Raw genomic sequence first — 25,581 nt, forward strand, 5'->3', positions numbered from 1 at the left:
TAAGCTTTCACATGCCACAGACTCTCTCCACCGTCCTGCACGTTTTAACTCTAATTCACTCACTGATGAATCTCACTGATAGCAGTGGTAGCCATAATCCTGCACGCACACATTTTTATTTGAAGTCATTTATTCTTTAATTCTCTTATGTAGATCATGGGGAAACTTGAGCTGTGAGAGCAGCAGCTCCTGTCTGTGGATCCTTTACTGATTCATGTGAGGCTGAATCTTCCCAGACATCAGCGGCTGCGAGGTTGTTGTACCGTCAGCATTTCTGCTGCTTCATCAGTGTTGGATTTGTTTGGGTGGAGGCTTCGGTCACCGACAGGTCGCCCCCTGGTGTCAGCAGTGCGCCTACAGGACTGAAAAGTGCAACACAAACTTAAAAGTAAGAGTTGTGCCTCTAAAACCAAAGCGGTAAAACCCTGAGGATCTTGTGACCCAGTGAGAAACATTGAAACGAGGACACAGCATCTGTAACAGGCGCTTTATTAACAGCACGGACAGCGTGAGACGACCTGTGGAAGTGTGGTTGGGTTTTGTTTGAGGATGAGACGTCAGACTTTACCCAACCACAGAGGGATCGAGCGGGCCTCAGACAGTCACCCCTAACTCAGCCAATCACAATATCTCATTTTTACTACATACTATTCCAGGTCTTAGAGAAAATTATTCAGAAACACAAAAATGTTTCACATCGTTTCCAAAAAGTCGACTTTGCCTTTCGGTTAAATTCGTCGCAGAGAGTAGCATCGTGTATCCAAAGGCCATAAACAGTACAAACATGATCATATATGTGCATGTTAGCATTACATGTGAGTCCTGCCGCAGTGGGCGGGGTTCCAGACCCCTGCCCGCCGTGAGCTCAGTCTGTCTTTGTTTTCTTGTGTTTCGTCGAGCTGCTCGTGTTTCGCCATGGCTGAACTTCCTGTTGTCCTGCGCGCTCTCGTCCACGTCAGGCTTCGAATGACACCTGAGGCGGAAACGCATCGCTTCATTTTTGTTTCCCTCCTCTCAGCATCTCCGCTGCTGCTGATGGGGGAGGAGCTACAAGCTGATCAGGCTCTCCTCCTCCACCCTGGGCTCCTCAGTGTCAGCGGGCGCCATGTCTGCAGGGATGAAGCATTCTGCAGGTGGAGCCGGCGGCGGGTCAAGGGGACAGGTGCGGCGGGGCGGGGCGTTGGCGGGTTGATCGGCGGGGTGATAGACGAAGCAGTAGGCTCCTGGCTGGCAGCCGCTCTTCACGCTGAGGGCGAGCTCTGTTTGGGCCACGGGGTGATGGATGCCATCGATGTACACGCTGAGGGTGTAGGAGTCTGCAGAGGAGAAACACGAGTCACTTCCTGCTCAGACAGGAACCAACATGTCCAAACTGGTCGCAGCATGGCGGTGAAAACCAAACCAGAGAGGAACACATGGTGTCCTCCATCGCCTCACAAAGCAAGAAACAGCCATCAGATTATTGCAAGAAAGCCAATGCAAAGTCGGCGAGGGAGCTGGAATACACGGGTCAGCAGACAGAACACAAGAGAGGTGGAGTGCAGGCAGGGCGGAGCGGGTGGAGACGAGCGTGACACAAGGACAGCAGCAGGAGGGAAAGAAGGTTTAAAGGTGGAGACGGTGGAGCTGAAGGTGTTCGCTGAGAGTGAGCAGCAGGTGCGGTTCAGTCAGAGGGGCTCAGATGGTCTGAGCATGTGCAGATGAGGGAGGGCGGAGGATGAAGATGGAGCAGAGGAAGACCTCAGAGTAGGTTCATGGATGCAGAAGAAGGACATGTAGAGGAGAATGCTGGGATAGGAGGAGCGAAAGTCTGGAGCCTGGTTTGATTTTCTTACTCTTCTCTTGATTGATAATATTTTATTTCAGAAAGATGAAAGATGAACCTCCAGGTGATGCTGGAGTACATCGAGCAGGTCGGACCTGATGCCTCAGATTTTTATCTTAGAACTATCGTTAACCGAAACGACACAAGAAGAGACGATCTCAAAAATAAGGCTGCAGCCTCCTGCCAGGAAAAAACTGATTGTTCAGAGGTTGCTTTGAATATTTTCACTTTTCCAACTGCAAGTAGTCGCAGTGACCTGGGGTCGCCCGGAGTTTACGCATGCAGCTTCCTCTGAGTAACCCCTGTCAATCACACGGTGACTGCACAGGCGGCTGCAAGCCTGTCTCCACATAACTGCAGCCACCGTGAGGCAGACAGGTGACCCCAGGTGAGAGCTGGCAGTGCACCGACAGGAAAACCCAGAGAGCCAATCTGCTGTGTGAAGACCTTCATCTGAGCAGACGTGTGCTGATGTTCACTGATTCTGACTGCCAGAGGAAGAAAGCTGCTTTGCGTTGTCCCCGCCGTGACGGCCGACGTGGGGTTACCTTGTTCGAAGCGTGCGGCGCACTGCTCGGAGAGCTGCTGGATGGTGGTCATGGGGAGGACGCCCAGAGTTTTGGGGTTGGCTCCGATCTCGGGGCAGCACACCGTCAGGAAGTCCTGCAGAGGAGACGAGAGGTCTGAGCGCTCACTCGCCTGCGTGCGTTTTTTTGTATTCTGCAGAGATTTAGTTTCTGGATTCAGCTTTGTTTTTATCATCGTGTGTGTCCCTGTCGTCTTCTGTTACTTTTAGTTTCCTGTTTTACTTTGAAGGTTTCCTGTTTTGCATAAGTTTGACTTCCTGCCATGTAGTTATCTTCACGTGTGCTTTGTCTCAAATACGTCCGTTAACTAAATGAGCTTCAGGTTATTTTAAATCAGATACCCTGATGATCCTCTACCTAATCACATGTGCACATTTGTGCAGAAAGACATATAAAATAAAGTTTAATATCTCAAAAACCGTAGCAGCACAAACACTAATTTTACCTGCACAAATCAGCACAAACGTAGCACTAACCGTCTCTACATTTCAAATGGGTGGGGGGTCAGCTTCACTCTGCTCCCATGGTAAATGGTAAATGGCCTGTATTTGTATAGCGCTTTACTCAGTCCCTAAGGACCCCAAAGCGCTTTACACATCCAGTCATCCACCCATTCACACACTGGTGATGGCAGCTACATTGTAGCATCTGATTTCTGGTTTCAGTTTAGATTTTTTAACAGTTTGAAAACATTTTAATTTCAGTTTTTAATAATATAATTAATAATTTTTTAATTATTGTAACGTGGAGGATGTCTGTCAGAAACAGTTTAGAAGTTCAGAGCAGATATTACAGTCCACACAAAGTCTCCACAAACAGATTCACTAAAACCTCCTGAGGCACCAAACTGACCAAGACTAGAGCTAAAGAACTCACGGAGTACCTCAGGGTTCCCTGCTGGGTCCCATTCCCTTTCCTTTGTATAACAGCCGTGTTTTTACCAGGCAGCGGTCGACTGTCTGAGAGATTCAGCCACAGTTGAAGATTCTTACAGTCTCACATGCAGCTGAAAAGTCTTTGCTTTAAGCGGAGAACATTTGTCTTCTTACGTAGTTTCTAAATCCAAAATTTAGTTACTTTACAAATGATTTCATCGAGGTGACGTTGAATCTTATAACCTTGTTTAAGACCTCCAAGTAATAATTCTCACACTTAGACTTTTACTGTGCACACACGTGGGTCCTCCCACAGTCCACAGACGTGCAGTCAGCAGGTCTGAATGTGATTGGCTGTCTGTCTCAGTGTGTTGGCTCAGTGATAGGCTGTCACGTGCTGTGTTTTATTTGAGTATTCTGATTACACAAACACAGTCGTATTTACTTCATTAGAGTTCTTATAGATTTTTATTTTCACTTTTGTTTTCATTCTATTTACTTTAACTTCGTTTGAGACTTTAGTTTTGATAGTTTTAGATGATTTCAATGATTATTGTATTCAAGAGGCAAGATTTAAGATATCAGTGTAAATATTACAATATGAACTTTTAGAAAGCAGAGAGTCAAGTTCATAAAAGTCTCATCAGGCAGGAAGCTTTACTGATTCAACAACAAAACAAAGGATAAGCCTCTGTCATTTTATTTTATTTCAGTTTTTTAAAACTGAAATTACATTTTTCAGTTTGTGAAATTGTTTTTGTTTAAAAACAAATATTATACCCTCGTTTCAGAAAGTAATAACCTTTAAACCTGTTAAACTTGTGAACCGTCTGTACTGGAGTTCAAACATGTTTCACATTTCTGCTGTTGATTCAAACTGTCTGTGCATCCACGCGTCTGCAGCTAAACGAAAAAAGGAGATGATGATGTATTTCCATCAGAGTAATTTACCCTGTAAATAAGGCCCATTATAGAGTGTGTGTGTGCGTGCGTGCGTGTGTGCGTGCGTGTGTGTGTGTGTATACCCGTATTGATCCCTGAGACGTGCGCTCCTGGTTGAATGTGCGCCGTCTCTCCCAGCGGTGGATCGAGTCCTGGACCTCTCTGCTGAGCTGGCGCGTCGCTGACCTCTGCTGGTCAAATGTCTTAATGTGCTCCAGCGCCCCGTAGGTGGTGGTCAGGTAATAGGAACCTGCACACACACACACACACACACTCAGTGATGTGATCAGCACACAGATGAGTGTGTGTGAGTATTTTCGGCGTGGGTTGGCACCTTCTCCCAGCGTTAGCGACGGGTCCATCAGCTCCATCATGTACTCTACATCCAGCTGCAGGGCGGACAGGTTGGACCGGGCCAGGACGTACATCATCACAGGCAGGAAGTCATCAGCGCCGTGGGCCCGCCCTGCAGGGACAAAGGGAAATCTAAACCTGCACTTTATTCTTACAGCCTGCAGGGGGCGACTCTGCTCTCCACAGCTGCTTCGCTCTGCGAGCTCAGTAGACACTGATGCGCCTCAGTCGCATGTTTGTTATTGGCCAAGTAACGATCTCCGACCAATGAGCACGCAGGCTCACAGTCAGATCCACGCCTCACTCACCAGGTTCAGTTTTGAAACAGAGCGATTGAGGCTCGATAACCGCAGGATACATAACTATACGCTGACCTCCCGATATTTATTAATCTGCACTTTTTCCTGTACACGTAGTTTAATACCGTGGGGGCGGGGCTTAAAGCACAGCTGGGGATGCTGACCTGGACAGCTGATGGACATGGAGTCGTAGATGATCTTGCAGGCCTTCAACAGCTGCTCGATCTTCTTCTGAGGAGAATACTCCTGATGGAGGTTGTTCAGTTTGATGCTGATCTTCTCCATAGACGAGGCCTCGGGGACAGCCGTGGTAATTCCTAACGCCGTGGTGGTGCTGCCGAGGACTACAGACTGACACACAACAACACAAACACCATCAGCATCGCAGAGGATGCTCCTGCTGCTGCGCAGGGACTGCAGCAGGCCTGCAGGAGCATGCATGGAGGATGAAAACAGGTGAAGAACTTTAAAAAGTCAAAGAAAAGAGTGACAGTCGAGGTTTTATTTCATGGAGGCAGCTCGCTGCACCACCTGGTTCTGAGCCAGCTGTTTGAGGCCGCCGTTGCCCGTGTGCAGCTTCTCTAGCCTCTGATAGATGGACTCCTTCAGGGGCTTCAGGACGCTCTTACACAGAGCAGCTTCCACAATGCTCTCTGCAGGCACAAGATCAGAGTTAGAGTAGAACGGCTGACGTCACCGTTTATTTCTTCGTAACCACAGAAACGATGACGCTGTGCGATGTTCGAGGAAATGACTGAGCTCAAACTTCCCCGTGTGACTTACACATAACGCAGTCTAAAAATAAAAAGCTGTGAGTTACCGAGTTTGTCCTGCGTGTACTGGTGCTGCGGCTCCAGCATGGCCTGCAGCTCCGTGCTCTGCAGCAGGTAGCTCTTCAGCTGAGTCATCATCTGTCGGATCTCCTGCAGCATCTCTGTGGAGGACGAGTGGCTCGACATCGTCTCCAGGGTGAAGGCGCGGTGCTCCTTCACCTAAACACACAGACTGGTCACATGACGCGGCGTCCAGGCGGCGCGTGGCTGAGCTGAGGGTTCGGGTGGGAGGCTTCCGCCTCTGCGCACTCACCAGGTTGCCAAAGTAGCTGAAAGGGTCCCTGGCGAGCTCCACGATGCGCTGTGTGAGGCGGCGCTCATGGCTGATGAGCCCGGTGAGGACGGTGGACAGACGGTAGCGGGCTCTGTCCAACATCACGGTGGTGGAGGTTCGTCTGACGGCTGCTTTGGGGCTGCGACTCTCTGCCAGGCGGCTGGAAAGAAAGCAAAGCCTTTAGTTTGAGCTCACCGTATCTGTGCGGCACCCGACGCTTGCATGAACAAACTTTCTGCGCTTTACTGCGATTTCCTTTTGACCAGCATGATGGTGCAGCGGACTACGAGCTCCGGTCCTTACTGAGACATCCTGCACAGAGGAGTGGTGTTTATAGGTTTCCACACTGACCTCAAAACTTTTGATGATGTCAGCGTTACAGAGACGTGTGCAGCCTGAGAACCTGAGACCATGAGTCCGTCGGGGGAATCAGAAGCGTTTCAGAACGTGTGTAAAGTCTGCTGTGGTCTGAAAGGAGCTGCACAAAATCTGAAACCACAGATGACCAGCTGAGGAGCCAAGATTTACAAAGCCTCATCTCTCCACTCTATCACAACATTCTTGTAAATCTGTAGCTGCTGCAGCTGCATTTAAGGTGGATGTTTGTTGCTAATCTGGTTCTTCAGCCTGTTCAGAAATATCTGCAGGTTTTTGTGCTTCGCTGATCAGATGTGGTGTCTAGCAGGGGTCTGCGCTGGGACCCTCTGCTTCCTGAGGTTAGCTGTAAACATGCAGTCACCTGCTGTGCAGTCAGCAGAGGCTGAAGCCCAGATAGTAAATGACTGCAGTTTCATTTTAGCCTATTGAAGCTCGACTGCATGATGACGATAATGGTTGAGCTTGGCGTTATCAGCCGAGTCCATGGACCCGGCTGGCCTAGCCTCTGGGTGTCAGGCTGTGCTGATATCGGCCACAGCTGGGTTACTGTCCGGTTTAAGACCCACTCTTCATGGCAGTGGAATAAATCGCAGCAGCATGTGGTTCTCATCCTGTTTGGACTTTCAGCCTAAACCAAACCAGCGCATTAAAAGCAAAGTTTTATTTTGACAGAGAGCAGATTTATGATCCAAAACTACCAGAACCATAAACTTGCAACATCTGGCACAGCCACCTGTGTGACCTCCTGACCTCCATGACCTGTGCATGTGCACAGGTGGATGTAGGCGGGGTCTGAGAAAGAGGCGGTAAATGATGCCCCAGAGGAACAGTTAGCGGTTAAACTCAAAATGCACGACAGAGTGAAACTGATTTGTTTTTAACGTTTGCTGTCTGCGGGGAAAATGCTTTTGTTTTTGTTGCAGTTCCATCAGTGACCAGTAGGAGGCATGCAGCCAGGCTCATACCAGCCCAGGTGATGGGCTCAGGCGTACCTGTGGTTTTGCTCCAGTTCCTGGTTCAGCTCTATGTCTTCTTCTGCGCTGCTGGTGGAGCTGGAGTCGGGCTGGGTTGCCAGAATAGCGCCCCCCTGTGGCGAGTACAGCGACACATCCGGCCGCCGTGCTGGGGATGGAAGGGGCACTTTGATTGAAGCGCTCTGATTGGCTCCTCCGGGCTGGTTGGGGGACGCAGGTGAGTCGGGTGAGGTGGGTTTCCTCCTCGGTGGAGGTACTGGGCGGGACGGTTTCTTTCCCGGCGGGGGGCACGGTGGGCTGGCTCTCACTTTGTCCTCCTTCTCCTCCTCCTTGCCTTGTCCTTCTCCCTCCTTCTCCTCCTTCTCCGACGCCGCTTGGTGCTGGTCCTTGCTGTCCTGCTCAAACAGCAGACCTGATTTACTTCTCCTTCTCTCCCCCTGCTCTCCTCCCTCCTCTCTCTCGGCTTTCTTCGCAGCATTTTGTCCCTTCTCTCTCTCTGTCCCTTCTCCTGCCTCTCGCTCAGAGCTTTTTCTGGAGGGAGAGGTGCGACAGAGAGGAGCAGGAGGCAGAGGGGGAGCAGCTCGGCCCTGCGGGGGGACGGGAGGCCTCGACGGGGGAGGTGATGTCAAAGCCGACTTCCTCTCTTCTATCTCCACTACTTCTCCCCTTCCTTCCTCTTTTCTCTCAGCTTCAGGAGTTGCAGAAGACAGCGGCTGAGGCGAGGGGGGAGGAGGGGAGAAGAGGAGGCCCATCCCAGCCCCTGAGCCCAGGCTGGGGGGACGGGGTGGGGGGCGCTTGTATTTAAGCTCAAAACTTGTTTTGGTTTGACCTTTGACCTGTGTGCTAGGCTTCTGCGAGGCTTCTCCGTTGGGCAGGGAGGAGGTAATGCTCTGATTGGTGCTGATGTTGTGTTTGGATGTGGAGGAGGAGGGGCTCAGGTCTTTGCTCGTGTCTTTGGGCCGCTCCTCCACAGGAACAGAGTTCACGTACAGATACATGTGGGTCTGATCCAACATCAGGTCCTGATTCTCAGCTCGCCGGTTCAGGTCAGACGTCCAGAAATCTGCAACGCGAAGAAGAGTTACTCCCATTTACATGATTTCATCACCATCATTATCATCATCACTTCCTCTTCCTGTTACAACACAGTGGTGTTTTTGTGTAGCATATCTAAAAGTTTAATTAAAAACGTAGGAAAACTTCTTATTTCTTGTGTAATACAATGCAAAACAATTTTATTTATACAGCGCCAAATCACAGCAACAGTCGCCTCAAGGTGCTTTATATTGTAAGGTAGACCCTACAATGATACATACAGAGAAAAACCCAACAATCATATGACCCCCTGTGAGCAAGCACTTTGAAGGAAAAACTCGCTTTTAACAGGAAGAAACCTCCGGCAGAACCAGGCTCAGGGAGGGGCGGGGCCATCTGCTGTGATTGGTTGGGGAGAGAGGATTGTTTGCCGTGTGTTATCCAAAGCACACTCTCTTTTGATTCACCTGCTAATTTTATTAACAGTATTCACTCACTGTGTCTTTAGTGAGTGAATACTGTGGCAGCTGGGGAAAGAGGGCGGCTGGGTGACGGTGAGGAGGAAGCATAGTCCTAAACTGAAGCCCCAGGTACACCACCAACCTGTTCATGTGTCTAACCGTTTTTCCCCACTCGGCGACACACCCGCTGGGGGTCAAACTCTGGTAATTGGTGATTCTGTTCTCAGACATGTGAAGCTAGAGACACCGGCAACCATAGTCAGTTGTCTTCCAGGGGCCAGAGCAGGCGACATTGAAGGAAATTTAAAACTGCTGGCTAAGTGTAAACGTAAATACAGTAAGATCATAATTCACGTCGGCAGTAATGACACCCGGTTACGCCAATCGGAGGTCACTAAAATCAATATTGAATCGGTGTGTAACTTTGCCAAAACAATGTCGGACTCTGTAGTTTTCTCTGGTCCCCTCCCCAATCAGACCAGGAGTGACATGTTTAGCCGCATGTTCTCCTTAAATTGCTGGCTGTCTGAGTGGTGTCCCAGAAACGATGTGGGCTTCATAGATAATTGGCAAACCTTCTGGAGGAAACCTGGTCTTGTTAGGAGAGACGGCATCCATCCCACTTTGGATGGAGCAGCTCTCATTTCTAGAAATATGGACAAATTTATTAAACCCCCCAAAATATGACTATCCAGAGTTGGGACCAGGAAGCAGAGTTGCAGTCTTACACGCCTCTCTGCAGCTTCTCTCCTCCTGCTACCCCCCCAAAAACCCCATCTCCATAGAGACTGTGTCAGCTCCCAAAAAGACAAAAAACAAACTAAAAACCAGCAACAAACAACTTAAACATAAAAAATCACAAAGAAAGAACAAAACAGTATCCACATCTGAACCAAAGAGTAAAACAGTGAAATGTGGATTATTAAATATTAGGTCTCTCTCCTCCAAGTCTCTGTTAGTACATGACTTAATAATTGACCAACAAATCGATTTACTCTGCCTTACAGAAACCTGGTTGCAGCAGGATGATTATGTTAGTTTAAATGAATCAACACCCCCGAGTCATTCTAACTACCAGAAACCTCGAAGCACAGGCCGAGGGGGCGGTGTGGCAGCAATTTTTCACACCAGCCTATTAATCAACCAAAGACCCAGACAGACTTTTAATTCATTTGAAAGCCTGATGCTTAGCCTCGTCCACCCCAGCTGTAAAACTCAGAAACCAGTCTTACTTGTTATCATCTATCGTCCACCTGGGCCTTACACAGAGTTTCTCTCTGATTTCTCAGACTTTTTATCTGATTTAGTGCTCAGCTCAGATAAAATAATTATTGTGGGTGATTTTAACATCCATGTAGATGCTAAAAATGACAGCCTCAACATGGCATTTAATCTGTTATTAGACTCAATTGGCTTCTCTCAAAATGTAAAAGAACCCACCCACCACTTTAATCACACTCTAGATCTTGTTTTAACATATGGCATAGAAACTGAACATTTAACAGTGTTTCCTGAAAACCCTCTGCTGTCTGATCATTTCCTGATAACATTTACATTTACAATGATTGATTACACAGCAGTGGAGAGTAGACTTTATCACAGTAGATGTCTTTCTGAAAGTGCTGTAACTAAGTTTAAGAATATAATCCACCCACTGTTATCTTCAATGCCCTGTACCAACATAGAGCAGAGCAGCTATCTGAACGCTGCTCCAACAGAGGTCGATTATCTTGTTAATAATTTTACCTCCTCACTACGTACGACTCTGGATACTGTAGCTCCTGTGAAAACTAAGGCCTCAAATCAGAAGTACCTGACTCCGTGGTATAATTCTCAAACATGTAGCCTAAAGCAGATGACTCGTAAGCTGGAGAGGAAATGGCGTGTCACAAATTTAGAGGATCATCATTTAGCCTGGAGAAATAGTTTGCTGCTTTATAAGAAAGCCCTCCGCAAAGCCAGAACATCTTACTATTCGTCACTGATTGAAGAAAATAAGAACAACCCCAGGTTTCTCTTCAGCACTGTAGCCAGGCTGACAAACAGTCAGAGCTCTGTTGAGCCAACCATCCCTTTAACGTTAACTAGTAATGACTTCATGAACTTCTTCACAAATAAAATTTTAATCATTAGAGAAGAAATTACCAATAATCATCCCACAGATGTAATATTATCTACAGCTACTTTTAGTACCATTGATGTTAAGTTAGACTCTTTTTCTCCAATCGATCTTTCTGAGTTAACTTCAATAATTACTTCCTCCAAACCATCAACGTGTCTTTTAGACCCCATTCCTACAAAACTGCTTAAAGAAGTCCTGCCATTAATTAATTCTTCAATCTTAAATATGATCAACCTATCTCTAATAATCAGCTATGTACCACAGGCCTTCAAGGTGGCTGTAGTTAAACCCTTACTTAAAAAGCATCTCTAGACCCAGCTGTCTTAGCTAATTATAGGCCAATCTCCAACCTTCCTTTCATATCAAACATCCTTGAAAGAGTAGTTGTCAAACAGCTAACAGATCATCTGCAGAGGAATGGCTTATTTGAAGAGTTTCAGTCAGGTTTCAGAGCTCATCACAGCACAGAAACAGCTTTAGTGAAGGTTACAAATGATCTTCTTATGGCCTCTGACAGTGGACTCATCTCTGTGCTTGTCCTGCTAGACCTCAGTGCAGCGTTCGATACTGTCGACCATAATATCCTATTAGAGCGATTAGAGCACGCTGTAGGTATTACAGGTACTGCACTGCAGTGGTTTGTATCATATCTATCTAATAGACTCCAGTTTGTGCATGTAAATGGAGAGTCCTCTTCACACACTGAGGTTAATTATGGAGTTCCACAGGGTTCAGTGCTAGGACCAATTCTATTTACATTATACATGCTTCCCTTAGGCAGCATCATTAGAAGACATAGCATACATTTACACTGCTATGCAGATGAAGGATAAAAAGGATGAAAGCAGGTCAAACTTATAGAGATGTCAGGAAATAGCACTTTTTAAAAAAAATTACTAATTAATTAATTAAAAGAAAGGGACAGCTTGTCTTTCACATTTTGTGACTTTACCCCCAGTTTTCTTCACTCTGTTATCAATAATTTGTCAAAAAAACATCAAAAAAAGGGTCCAGATCATCAAATAATCTCTGATCATCTCTAATAATCTCTGATAATCTGTCAGATTAAATTTTTGGGCTGTTTTCTGTCGGATGTTGTTTCATTGATTTGTTGTTTCTTCGTCTGGTGGATGCTGATGTTTGCCTCAGTGATAATTTGACAACTTTAATAACCCGATGAGTTAGATTATTTTACCTGCACCCGTAGCAGCAATGCTCTCCAGCTCCTCTCTCTTAGTTGCCGTGGTAATGGCCGTGGGTAACCTCAGCGGGACGGCCAGGATGTCCCTGATTGGTGGATCGAGTTGGGAGAAGGTTGAATGAAGCAGGTATTGAAAGAGTGTGCACATGTATGTGAATGTGAGTGTGTGGATACTGCGAGCACCGCAGGCTTGTTTTTACAGTGTGTGTGTGTTGTGATGCCCTGCGTGCTGCTGCAGGTGTGTTTGTGTTACCTGCTGTGGAAGTAGAAGGAGATGAGTTTGAAGATGTCATCAAAGACCAGAGAGGAGCCCTCCAAGTGGACGACTGGGGGAGACAGAGAAGAATGAATGACTTCCTCCTGCGTGTGAGTGTATGTACTTTCTGAAGCAGCACCTACACGTCTTGTGTTGTTGGATCTTCATGTCGCGTACGAGCGGCGCCCCCTGCTCGTCGGGCAGCCGTGCCGATAGCGTCGCGACGTCGTCGTCCTCTGTGCTGTGCACCAGGAACGCCTGCAGACACCAGCGAGTGTGGTTTTGACTCTGAGGTCATGTGATGTACAATAAGAAGCTGCCTCCTATTTTAGAAGCGCACAGCGTGCACAGCTGTATGACTCACAGCGCGAGCGTCAGCACAAGTCTGAGGACGCTCTCACATGTCAGCGTCTCACAAATTTAACGGGTCCCATAAAAACAAACATGCAGCTGTGATTCACCTGGATGTGAAGTCATTCCACCTCAAACCAACCACACAATCTTCTGCTCCACTGCTCAGATTTGCTATTTGATATATGCTAATTATTAAATATGTTTATAATAAATATCAGATGTTATCTCTACTGTGAAACGGTAGCCTTCAAGTGTATGAGAGATGGAAAATGGTAAAATGGTAAATGGCCTGCATTTGCACAGCACTTTACACTACATTCAGTCATCCACTCATTCACACACACTCACACACTGACGCAGGTGTGGAAAATGAAGAAAGGTCCATATAACAAAATGATTTGTGAGTTATGATCGGAGCCTGGCTTGTGTAACTGTCATATTTGCTCAATCCAGCACAAAAGCTAAATGCAAATGAGAGCTGGTCAAGCAGGAAATGAGATGGATTGGCCGAATGTTCATGTCAGAGGGGATCTCCGAGGTTCCTCCAGCAACACCAGAAACTTCATTTCCTGCATTTGGTGAAGTTTTGAACCCGTCTGCAGATTTTCTGCATCAGTCTGTGACGTAAATGTCTTTATTTATGTAAAGGGAAGAGGAAAATCAGGGAGCAGTCACCACTTCAGTGTCATTATTCCCAGCTCCTCTAACACAACAATGACTTCCTGCTGAGTCGCCACGCGTGAAGACGTGAAGACGCTCTTCGTAGATGTGAGTCAGAGGTAAAGAGTTTGTGATGGTGTCTGATATCAGGCCCTCGTTTCAGAAAGTAATAAACTTTAAACCTGTTAAACATGTTTCACATTTCTGCTGTTGATTCAAACTTTCTGTGCATGCATGAGATGATGACGTGTTTCCATCAGAGTAAAGGATATTTACCCTGTAAATAAGGCCCATTATAGAGTGGATACCTGTGTGTGTGTGTGTGTGTGTGTGTGTGTGTGTGTGTGTGTGTGTGTGTGTGTGTGTCTCACCCCGGCTGGCTCCTCCTCCAGTATCCTGGCGGTTTGCTCTCGGCTGAGTCCTTTGGGCCGCCACACGGAGGTGCTCCCGACCAGCTGGTCCACCGAGCTCAGCACCGGAGGAGCCGGTGAGGCTGGTGGGAACACAGGGGGAGGAGGGGGTGAGGAAGGAGAGGAGGGGGGTGGGAATGTAGGAGATAAAGGAGGAGGAAGAGGGGGAGGAGAGAAAGTGGGCGTCAGATCAGAGGAGACAGAGGACAGCAGGGGAGGAGCAGGAGTGGGGACAGGGGAAGGTGAGAGAGGGGGAGGCAAAGATGGGGGAGGAGGTGCGTGGACAGGAGGGAGAGGGGGAGGGAGGGACGGAGGGGTGGATGGAGGCAGAGGAGGTCGAGAGGGGAGATGGGAGTTCCTGACTGCGGAAGGTGGAGGTTTGGGCCGACATGGCCGGGGCGGCGGGTGGGAGGGCAGCGAGGGCGGAGGGAGGGGGGAGGGCGGGTCAAGTGGTCCTGTCACAGGGCTGCAAAGAGAAAAGGTCAAAGGTCAATAAACAGAGTGACAGCTGGCTGGTGATGTTTCCTGTGAACAGCTGCTCGGACTTTAACCACACTGAGAGGACGGCCCCCCCGCTGGGCCCAGGCCCCGCCCTTTAAAACACACCTGCTGCTGCTTCAGGTTCTCTGAGCGTGTCTCAGATTTCATAATGACTGGCATCATCGCCGGCTTCAAAGGGGCGGGGTTAAACATCTGACTTAACACCAGTGCAGCTGACTCAGAAAGCATCCAGACGGCGGAGCGGGCCTCAAACACGAGCTGAACTATCACCGAGCGTTTCTGCTGCTGCTGGGACGACTCCTACCGCCCCTCTGTGAACCCTGACGGAGCTCCCAGGTCACGTGACCAGCTCCTGAGTCTGGTTTCATTTGTATTATAATTGTTTTATTTTTTCAGTGTCGCGTGCAGCACTTTGTGTCTGCCGTGGTTGATTTAAGGTGCTTAGAAAGACACCTGAGGGTCCCTGCAGGTATGTTGTTGAGGCCAGTTTGCCCCAGGTGGGGTCTCCCTGCGTGAGCGAGGGCTGGAACATGGATGGATGCTAACCCAAGCTGTGCTGGTGACCAGGTGGATGTTAGGAGGTGAAGTCTGATGTCTCACTGACTCATCCTGTGCCTGTCAAGGCCCGGGGTGTGTTGTTGTCTGAGTCATGTGAGCTAAGGTGTGAAGTCTTTGTGCATCGCGTGGTGAGTTTCAGGACCGCCTCCGACGTGGCAACCACAGAAGGAGCTAGAGCTCGTCAGGTGAGAGGTGAAGCATCCTCAGAAAGCTGAAAATGAGATCCTGTTGCTTCAGCTGAGGCGTTTAAGTCTTAGAGAGACGACAAAGACTAATTGAATCTAAGAGTCTTCCTCACTCGCCGCGGCTGCAGCGCTCAGAGCTCCTCGCTCACAGCAGCCTGGAAACCACACAGATGTTAGCGGTGCATCAGAAACCGGAGCACAGGACAACAGCAGCTGATGAGAGCAGTCTCTGGGGTTTGTCAGGGCAAGTGATTCATTTACATCACGTCATCTGACATTACAGCGTGGCCTCTAGGGGTCACGGGGTCACCGGTTTGGCTTTTTAAGGCTATGAAACGGTAAAAGCTGGTCCAGCAGGAGCACAGGCGTGTTTGAGACGTCTCCTCCCCCCAGCCTCACACACGGGCAGCAGGGCGCCGTGCGTCTGTGTGTCAGTGAGCTGCTCCTCATCATCACCTGGTGAACACAGTGAGTTAATAGCGCGATGCTGTTAGAGGAAGTCTGCGGTCACGTGGGCATGAAAACAGTTCATCTAGTCCTGTGGTTACCAAACAGAGACCAAAATACCAGGTTGGTGTTGTTAAGGTAGTCCTCCCCTGATGTCTGCACATCGTTACCATTGGTTCTTCTGATCGTGTTGTGAGGTGAATGCACGGCCCGCCTGCAGTGTTTGCATCTACCCAGCTTTACCTGCCAGGTGAGTCCGACGGGTGCTCCTGCTGTCTCTGTGCAAAAAACAGAACAAACATCCTATCAGAACGTCGACACGGAGGACGGAGCGGGGAAGACGAGGCACTTCTTCATCTGTCCCAACCATCCTCCTCTGAGGTCTTCCTCTTCTCTTCCTGCCTGGCAGCTTCATCCTCCTCTCCCTCCTCTGCACGCGTGCAAACCATCACAGCGTCTTTGAGCTCTGTGGTTGGTTGACTGCAGAAATGTGAACATCTGTCTCGCTGTCTTTGCTCCTCGTGGCTGAAGGTGGACGTTGGGTTTCCAGGTGTGTGTGTTGCGACCTGACAGGTGACTCACTCAGCGTCCAGATGACAGCAAGAAACACGAAAAGAAACACTTTCACAACACTTGTGTTCTTCCTCTTGCAGTTTGGAACATATAAGAAGAAGATCTGTTTCCTCTCGTTAACCCTCTGAGGGGTCAGGGTCACCTGGACCCCCCCCCATCAGTCGGGGCCTCCTATGTTGTTCTATTAAAATCCCAGCATGCACCTACACGCTGCAGGCTGCAGCCTATATTTACCTTTGCTGCAGTCTGAGTTACCTCTGCCTGATCTTCAGTGGTCTGGTGGTTTGGCTTTAAATAGACGAACACTTGCTAGCAGTATGTTACAGCACGGTCATGCTAACTTACGTTTGTCTCCGTAGCTGAGTCTGAAGTGCTGTTTGTGGCCCGTAGATAACAAAAGCTCTCAGCTGAGAGTGGCGCCATCAGCGAGCGTTAATATGTCTGCTTTATGACTTCCTCTGCTCACTTCCCCTTCTGCAACGCGAAGAGTGCCGGTGATTGTAAATTACAGCAGATTGCTGACAGCAGAGTGACGTAAGGTGTTGTTGTTGAGCTCCTCGTGTTTGTGTTTAAAGCAGCTGTTACACACGGGGGGGGGGGTCTTTAATTAGACCTGTTTGGTGCCCAAGTGTCAGAGACACGCCCGTCCAAAGGGTTGAAGCAGAAGTGAGGACGAGCTCATGGAGGTGCAGCAGGATGAAAGTGTCTTTAGGGTTGTGGACCCTGAACCGGTCTGTGGTCGTGCACAGCATGCAGGTGATTTAGCGGCCGATCTACGTTACTTTGGGAATCTCGGGGAAAGCTGGGACACAGTGGAGAGATTGCATCACTCAACTGTCTCCAGGAAAAGCTGGAGGAGGTCCTGAGAGGGACGGCGTCTGAAAGGAGCTGCCGGGGCTTCGGTGCCATCCGTCTCTCAGCTGTTCTTACAAAAAGAGCCAGTTGATTCCACTGAGACGTGTCTTCAGTGGATTTCAGGCTGATGAAATCATGTGACTAACCGATCCCAGCCCAACAGGCCAGAAGTGGCCGTCTGCTCACAGGAAGACAGGCGGCACAATAAATCGTTCAGTCAGCTGAATTTTCAAGCTGTGACCAGAAGCAGACATCCTGTGTTTGATTCATGTTTGCTGAGCTGCATGGAAACACCACGCACGCACATTTACTCCACCTTTGATTCCAGCGGAGGAGACGTTAGAAACGGCCTGCACCCATCACGTCGCTGAGGTGCGTCTTTACCTGACACAGGTTTAAAGTCCACGCTCGGTCTGCTCTGACTCTATTAAACATGAAGCAGTGCCTTCACTCGTGCTCTGCTGTGGTTTACGTTGCAATGCAGTCTGGGTAGTGATGTCATACGAGTGGAATGGTTATGGTCCCGATCTGTGGATGTGCTCAACCTGTTCAAAGGAGGAACATTTGGTGGACGTAGCAGCACGAAGGCGATCGTGGGGGTGAGGGTGTCCGTGTGGCGCTCCACGCCAACATCCGGTCGTCAGATGTTGGACGATTAAACACCACCACGCAGGACTCCATCGGCACCTCTGTATCGGAGCGTCTGAGCTGGACACGCTGAACTCAGCCTGACTGCACGGGAAGGTTGTCACTTCCTGCGCGACGCTTTACAGCCAGCAGGACGGCCTCTGATACTTCCTGTCTTTCATGGTTGTTAGGCTGGTTCACACGTGCTGCGTCAGGATCATCAGGCTGAAAAGTGTTCGACCACTAAAGTCTGTCAATGAGTAAACGGGTGGGGTCGGTAGTTCGATCCCCGGCTCCTCCAGTCTGCGTGCTGAAGTATCCTTGAGCAGGGCACTGAGCCCTGAGCTGCTCCCGGTGCATGAGAGTGTTGGTGTAGTTTGTATGGAGAGTAAAAAGTGCCCTGAGTGCTAACAAGGACCAGCCCGTACATAAATAATAAAAGCTTGTGAAGACGACGACGGGCATCTGTGACCTGCTCCTGCAGCCGCAGACGGATCAAATGCCAAGAAAGAAGAAACTATAACTCATCTATAAATGTGCACAGGCTAAACGCTGTGTTGGTTATTTATGCTTGTTCAAAGATATGGACGTGCAGGTGATGGTGTAGGTCTGACAGCAGCCTGTCACTGCAGGTCAGGCCTTATAGTTTGTTTCACTGACCAAAAACATGAAGACATAACAAGAAAAGCAGCAAAAGAGGTCTGAGCCCCAGAGGGAGCCCTCTGCTGCCCCCACGACCAACGTAAGGAGAGGATGGATGGGTGGGTGGATGGATGGGTGGATGGCTTAGACAGTTACTGCATCAGTTTTTACTCCACTACAGTTTTTGCTGAAATGATGCAGTCACACGTGAGCTCTGCAGGTTTCAGTAACAGTCCTGTGATGTGTAAGCATCCACTTTTACATCTCATACATGAGTTATCTGGGCCTTTTATCCCCGAGGAGTTTTAAATGAAGAAGTGATACTGCAGCGTAGTAAAGCAGCACAATACTTCACCCGCTGCTGACTCTGCGGTGACCGAGCCTTCAGCACAACAACACTCGCGCTCCCCGCCGACCTGCGGCCTCGATAACGTGGTGATTTGGACACAGACGAGCTGAGTGAGAAACTAATGCCACAGAGCAGGACACTCATTTACAATGACTTCTTTTCACAGCCAGAGGAGTCGCCCCCTGCTGGACATTAAACAGAATGCGGGTTTAAACATAGCCTGTATATAAAAGATGGACCTAGCCAGCCGTTGGTTTTGGACTCCTCAGTTTGAAAAATCATCTTTAGAAACGAGGGAGGAGTGCTGGCTGCCATGATTGTAGACTGTATGAGACCATCACACAGACCTGCTGATTATTATTTAGTGCTCTACAACAGCGGTCCCCAAGCCCCGGGCCTCGGACCGGTACCGGTCCGTGAGTCGTTTGGTACCGGGCCGCGAGAGTTGAGGCTCAGGTGTGAAATGTATGGTTTTCAGGGTTTTTATCGGTTTTCAGCGTTATTTTGTTATCGTTTTTATCGTTAACTCGGTTTTCCTAGGTCTTTTCACGTGTGTTATGAATAAATCTTCTTTTTCGGTACCGGTACTAGTTTTATTTTGTTGTATTTATCCGCGACACCTTAAAGGCCGGTCCGTGAAAATATTGTCGGGCATAAACCGGTCCGTGGCGCAAAAAAGGTTGGAGACTGCTGCTCTACAACATCCAATCAAAACCCTAGAACTTCACTGTGCACCACACCTGGAGCTCCGCCTTTGGGGACGGTCTGTTAGTACAGTGATCTCACAGCAGCCACATTATTGGTCAGATGATGTCATTAAAAATGCTCCAACAGCACAAACACATTGAGAGGTCTAGTTAGCAGACCGCTAGCAGCTGCAGCCACCTGTGTCACCATCCACCTGTCAGTCAAAGAGGCCACGCCCCCAATAATGCAAACTTTAAGCCTTCATACAAGTCAAAGAGGAAGGAAGAGATCAAAACAGTTTTTCTTTCTTTCTGCTGGAAAGTTGGATGTTTTATCTCGGGAGCCTCTGCTGGAGCCTCTAGTGGGCGTTAGAGGAACTGCAGCTTTTGGTGCTTTCGACTTCCATCGTTTACACAAAGTCTTTGATTCTTTGACAAATTAAGCAAACCAAATTTAGAATCGGGAATAGGAGCAATAATCGTTCAATAATCAAGCAATAATCGTTCCTCTCATTAAACCTCAGAAACGCTCCATGAGGGAAGGCTTTTGTCCTTACGCTCACTACTGAAGACTTTTTCATTTAAGTTCAATCCTGAAGCATTACAGACGTGATAACAGTCAATGCGCCTTTTTGGAGCACTTCACATCAACTCAGACCTCTCTAACTCTTCCCTGGAAGTATGGAAACAGACTCCAAAGCTGCACAGAATCAGGATTTTCCCCCACTCTGGGAGGACACTGACCTAAATATGAGCGAGTGAGTCATCACATCTGTTTTTCCTGTCTGACTTTCGACCCCCGACTCCCTCCTCCACTCCGACACTGCAGCACCATCCCCCTTTCCCCTCACTCAAAAATGCCTCTCGCTGCTTTTTCCACCCGTACATATCATCGCAGACCCTCGTCAGACTCACCCTGCGTCCTGGGGAACGACGCTGGCCTCCATCATAATGCCGGCGACTGACTGTTCGACTGCTCCGTCTCTCTCAGCTCCATCGAAAACCCCGCCTCCTCTTTGCCCCCTTCTTTCCTCCTCCTGTTGATCGGAGCAGGCCTGAATAAGGAGAAACTACAAGGCAAAGGGGAAAATGTGTTCCTGTGTGTCGGCCCTCCCCTGTGTTTAAGCCTCGACTTCCTGAGCCGTTGGTGAGGCAGGAAGAGGCCGAGCACTTTGGTCAGACTTCCCCTGCTCTGCCTCTTCTTAGCTTGTGACACGCTCTCTTTGCTTCACCGCTCTGCAGCCCATCCTGCTCTTTCTCAACTCGGCTGCTCAATCAGACCTTTGAATTTCTGCATTTTTACATGTTTCGGAAACACGACCCTGCTTCCTCCCCGTCCCTTCTCCCCTCCCCTCTCTACTTTTAAACTTTTCCAGATGCTCTCCACTCAAACTCTGGAATGCTGGACTTCATGTTTCCTGCAGGCGTCACTCTTTTTTTTGTTGTTGACCCCGTTCTCCTCCTCCTCCTCCTCCCTGCTCACATTTACAATAGAAACTCTGCTTTTGCTTCTCTCCACCTCCTCCTGTCTGAGCTTATCTCTTCTCTCATGTATAATCTCTCCCTCTGAAGACATTCCTGCCCAAAGAAACGATTAAGATTGGACTGATAGCTCAAATTAAAGTGTGTGTGGCAGGAAGACTTCATGTTTGCAGTTTTGGGAGACAGAGCTGCAGAGTGAGCGTTGATGTTAATCAGAAACTCTGCAGCGTGTGCAGAAGCTACAGACGCTCGGTCTGTAGGTCTAACCCCCCACTGCTGCTCTGATGGCTGCACTTACTGTAAAACTTTAAGGGTGCATGGTGGACATGCATCTGTGGTCACACACACACACGTACATGGTGCATTCATGTGTGGTGAGTGTGCAGCTGCTTCCTGTGTGATCATTTTTCACTCCGACAGCCTCCACTACTCACATGAAAAACCAGGTGAGAAGCTGATTCACACTGCAGCATCAGTGAGCATCCACCAGGGGGCGCTGCGGCCCACAACATTCACCTGGGATGAAACCAGGAAACCTCATTACAGACACACTAAGAGTCACGCTCGGTCATTTTCAGCTCGCTGTTTTTATCCTCGGCTGCTCGAGCAGCAGGGAGCGGGGCTCATTAAAGGCCCACTGTGACCACGGTAACGCTCGCCCTCACCGCCGTTTAATCACGCCGCCGACGCCAAAACAGAGCTGACCTCAGACTGAAGGATGACCTGAACGATTTTACCCCCTCTCACTGATTTTTCTGGTGAGCTGCATGAAATGCGAACATTTAAAAAATACAGATCAGCTCCAGAGACCAGCTATAAGCTCAGGGCCTCAAACCTTCTCTCTGTAACGCCCAGCAGGGGGCGCCTCCTCTGAAGTCTGATTGTATTGAGGTTTGTGAGAAAATGAGCGTCCTGATCAGCTGAGCTCAGACGGGTTTACGGTCGCTGGCTTCAGAACTGAACGTCCATCTTGCATTTACAGTCTGTGGAAAAATCACAGACTAAGTGAAAACTGATTAATGCTGCAGAGAAGATCCCTGATTGGAGCATCGAACGAGGCACGTGAGGGTCTTCATGTGCATAAATTACTGCACATGCATTTCTCAGATCACCTCCTGTTCATCGAAGCTTGGACGTGCCATATATCATAATGAATAATGGATGTAATGTGATATATTTTGTAAGACATTCGTGCTGGCTCTTTGCTGTGCCTGGCTGTTCTCACAGTGAAAGCATGATTGTAGTATATGTGTCAGTTACAGGCCACCATATGCTGCCCCAGAGGCCTGCTGGGACGCGTCTGAATAGATTTCGAACCTCGTCTTTTATCTGCGTTCTGTTTCAGCTGAAATGGCAACCAAGCATTTGATTTAGGTGATTCATTTGTTTACTGGGAGCCAGCTGCAGGATTTGACGGCGTTTCAACATTTTCTACAGATGACGTGGAAGGAGTGAAAGAGTGAGAGGATCAGCTGTTTGTACAGCATGAGGTTTTTGTTCCAGACGGAGAAAGACGTGACTGACAGAGCGAATAAAGCACTGAGGAAGGCGTCGCATATTTACAAACACATATGGAATATGTAACATTACAAAGACTGTATATAAAAGATGCGTGCTGCTGTCTTTGGTTTCTGGAGCCTGATTTTTAAGATTCACAGGTCGTGTTTTGGATGCTGCCGTGTTGTTTTTGTGTTTCAGGAAATGGCCATATTTGGATGTGAGGGTGGAGCTATCAGCTAATGCTCCCTGCTACTGCTGCCCTCACAGTTCCTCAGTTATGACTTTTGGGGGACTGACAACTTCACGTAAAGGTGTAGATCTGAATATAGAGAAGCACTAAGCTCCTCACACTTGAACCTTACTTTGTGCCGGGGCTTCATGCTTTCACAGATGTTCCTCTTATGAAGCCCAGCGTGCACAGCTGTGCAGTGTGCACACAGATTTACAGGCTGCTCTCACACAGACGAATGTTTCTGTCCATCTCGTCTCAGCAGACACGCAGAGTCGACACTGCTCGAGCTCACATTGCAAGCCAGCATAATAATAAAGACGAGTGTGAGTCAGTCTGTGTGCCAATCACACGAGCGTCACAGAGACGACTGGCCCAGTTTTAATGAAATACGTTTTTAGAAAAGATTTTCCCTCCAGAGAATAAATGAAATCATTCTAATGCATGTTAACTGCTGCCTCAGTGTTCGACTGTGCAGTGAGGGCTCCTGCTGGCTTTCAGAACCATCCACTGGCTAAATATTAAGTGAGCCTAAATAGCCTCGCTGCAGTAATGGATTCGGGAAAGTACTCCATCCATCCATCCATGCAGGGAAGCTCAGGCCTCCGTCTCCCCACCCACTTCCTCCAGGGGCAGTGAGGAGTTTTCAGCCAATATGGACACGAGGCATCAAGGAGACACCTGAACCTCCTCAACTGGCTCCTTTGAGGAGCAGCGGTCTACTCTGAGCCCCTCCTCACCCTCTCTCTCTAAAGTTGAGACCAGAGGAAGCTTTTTGATCTTCTGATTGGCTCCTCCCTAACACAGCCAGAGTTGTGTGCTTTGGGTCACATGATCCTAACAGGTGAAGAGTGTATATTCCTCAACCAGATGTTGAGTGATTGTGGGGTAATATCAGTGGCACCAAAAACCTCCTTGTGACGGTTTGGTGGCCCACAGTCTGTGTGGCAGACACTGACCTATCTGTAAACATTTGCTAACTAACAGCCGAGCAGTCATGAAACTTTTTTCCATGAAAAATGACAAAAACCAGCTTCAGAGTAAAAGTTCTTACCCGACTGAAACAGCAAACTTCAAAAGAAACTTTAAAAAAAATGTTTTTAACTTTTTAAATATTTTGTCATACAGCGGTCCCTCGCTGTAATGTGGTTCACCTTTCGTGGCCTCACTGTTTCGCAGATTTTTTTTTTGCAATTTAGCGTATTTTTTGTTGTTGTTGTTTTTGTTTTTACAGCGCATTGTGTTCTGCATCCTGATTGGCTGTAGACCATGGTCAATCAATCTCGGCACGGCACGTGTCTGCTGTACAGGACAGAACGCGTTCAGCTTGTCAAATTTACATAAATCTTCAATCCCTAGCAGCGTGACTCTGAAGTGCTGCACTGTATGTTTGTATATTTGCTCCCCAACAAACACAACAGTGTCGATGAAACGACACGGTAGCACCAAAAAGGCAGAGGAAGATGCTAACCATCGCACAAAAAGTCGGACTTCTGGACATGCTAAAGGAAGGTAGAAGTTACCTTCCATGCAAACTACAGAGACCTCTGGTTTTAGCCAATGATTTAACAGCAACCACTCACCAACCAGTCATCAACCAGTCAGGGAATAATCATGTTTCCCTGGTAACCAATGGTTCAAACCTCTATAGGCCTGCGTGATGACCATATTAACGACACGCCCCTTCTATGACATCATACAGATGGAAGAGTCAAAACTCTCGCTTGCACTCGCAGCAATTTCATTATTTGAAATGATCCACGTCTAATATGAACATCCAGCTCCAGCAGAGCAGCTTCCTGGGAGGAAACGAGGAAAAGCTTTTACTAAAGTGGACTGTGGAGCCTTGGCAGTGGTTTTAAAGTGTGACTGCGGCGCGTTTCTGATCTCTTGAGCTCACTTGTCAATCAAAGCGCGTGGGCAGCACGCTGACATTTTCTTCTCTTTAGTGGAGGACATTTGTGTTGCTGGGGGTGGCTCTTTTCCATTTATTAATGTGTGTTATTTAATTTTATTTTGCCCAAACATGGTGAACATTTCCTGTTCTATTCATTCACCACAAAATGGAACCAAACAGAGCGCGTGCAGAGCGCGTACCTGTCGTACCACGCAGGTACAGGCGTGCATTATGTCTCCTGGTGGTAAAAAATAAACCCATCCACAGCAGTTTATGGTCAAACGCTGCCGCTGATGACGATGCTTTTAAATTGCAGTGTACAGTAATGTGCGTACCCATTGTTGCTGTTTCTTTGTGTGTCGCTCTTACTCTCCCTGCCGCCTCCACACCGATGCGTGTTGTTGCATTAACGCGGAGGTGAAGAGTGGGAGGTAGAGGGCAAACTGAGAGGGCTACAAGAGGGATGGAGCGAGCCAGGGAAGAAAGAGAGTGTGGGAGTCCGAAGCATAGATACAGAACACATAGATAGATAGATCTATCTGACTGTCCTTCTTTCTCCTTCATTGCCTCATTTCTAAAACATATAATGGCGATGATTTCCCACGGGTAACCCACTCAGGTCAAACTAAATCTAGAAGGTAATGAGAGAAGGGGAGAGATAAAGAGTGATGATGAACGAGGGATGAGATGGAAAGAAAAGAGAGGCAGATGGAGAGGAGAAGTTGGTCTCTTTGCAGCTCCAAAGCTCTTAAAGCCCCGAAGCTGTGTGGAGTGCAAACGGGAGGGAGGGAGGCTGAGTCGAGGAGAAGAAAAGCTAGAAGGGAGAGAGAGTGAAAGGGAGAGGAGGAGGAGGAGGGTTTGCGTTGGTGTGTTGGCTGGCAGAGAGAGCGCTTGTCAAAAAAACCTTCCACTGACAGAAGGCATGATTCACAGCAGAGAGAGAGAGAAACAGCAGAGATAAAGAGAGAGAGAGCGGCGACAGGGCAGAGATGCCAGTTAAGAAAAACAAACGAGGATGCTGATTTGAAGCGGGATGACAGCACGCCAGCGGGATGGGACTGAGATCGACGGAGTGGATTGACTGACTGTGACCACGCTGATAAGGTTCTGGCTTTTCTATTGATTGGTTTGGAAAAATAGAGCAGGTGGCGGTGGCAGCGATGAAAGAGAGCAGGAGAGGAGAGAGGGAGAGGATGCTTGAGAACGAAGG

At 48.4% G+C, this 25,581-nt stretch overlaps 1 protein-coding gene across 1 annotated transcript; it reads right to left on the reverse strand.

The window, feature by feature from the left end:
• Window positions 1–454: 454 nt before the first annotated feature.
• rin3 (Ras and Rab interactor 3) lies at window positions 455–20,608 on the reverse strand. The gene is made up of 14 exons (XM_063496820.1): window positions 20,179–20,608; window positions 13,802–14,306; window positions 12,560–12,674; window positions 12,414–12,486; window positions 12,155–12,246; window positions 7,360–8,404; window positions 5,969–6,149; window positions 5,703–5,874; window positions 5,414–5,535; window positions 5,047–5,233; window positions 4,564–4,695; window positions 4,313–4,479; window positions 2,374–2,488; window positions 455–1,316 (listed from the first exon to the last, which is right to left on the reverse strand). The coding sequence occupies exons 1-14, from the start codon at window positions 20,211–20,213 to the stop codon at window positions 1,048–1,050; spliced, it is 3,210 nt and encodes a 1,069-aa protein (XP_063352890.1). The 5' UTR covers window positions 20,214–20,608; the 3' UTR covers window positions 455–1,047.
• Between the last annotated feature and the right edge of the window lie 4,973 nt (window positions 20,609–25,581).

This window comes from Pelmatolapia mariae, linkage group LG16_19 (assembly GCF_036321145.2).
Source record: "Pelmatolapia mariae isolate MD_Pm_ZW linkage group LG16_19, Pm_UMD_F_2, whole genome shotgun sequence".
Taxonomy (NCBI): Eukaryota; Metazoa; Chordata; class Actinopteri; order Cichliformes; family Cichlidae; genus Pelmatolapia; species Pelmatolapia mariae.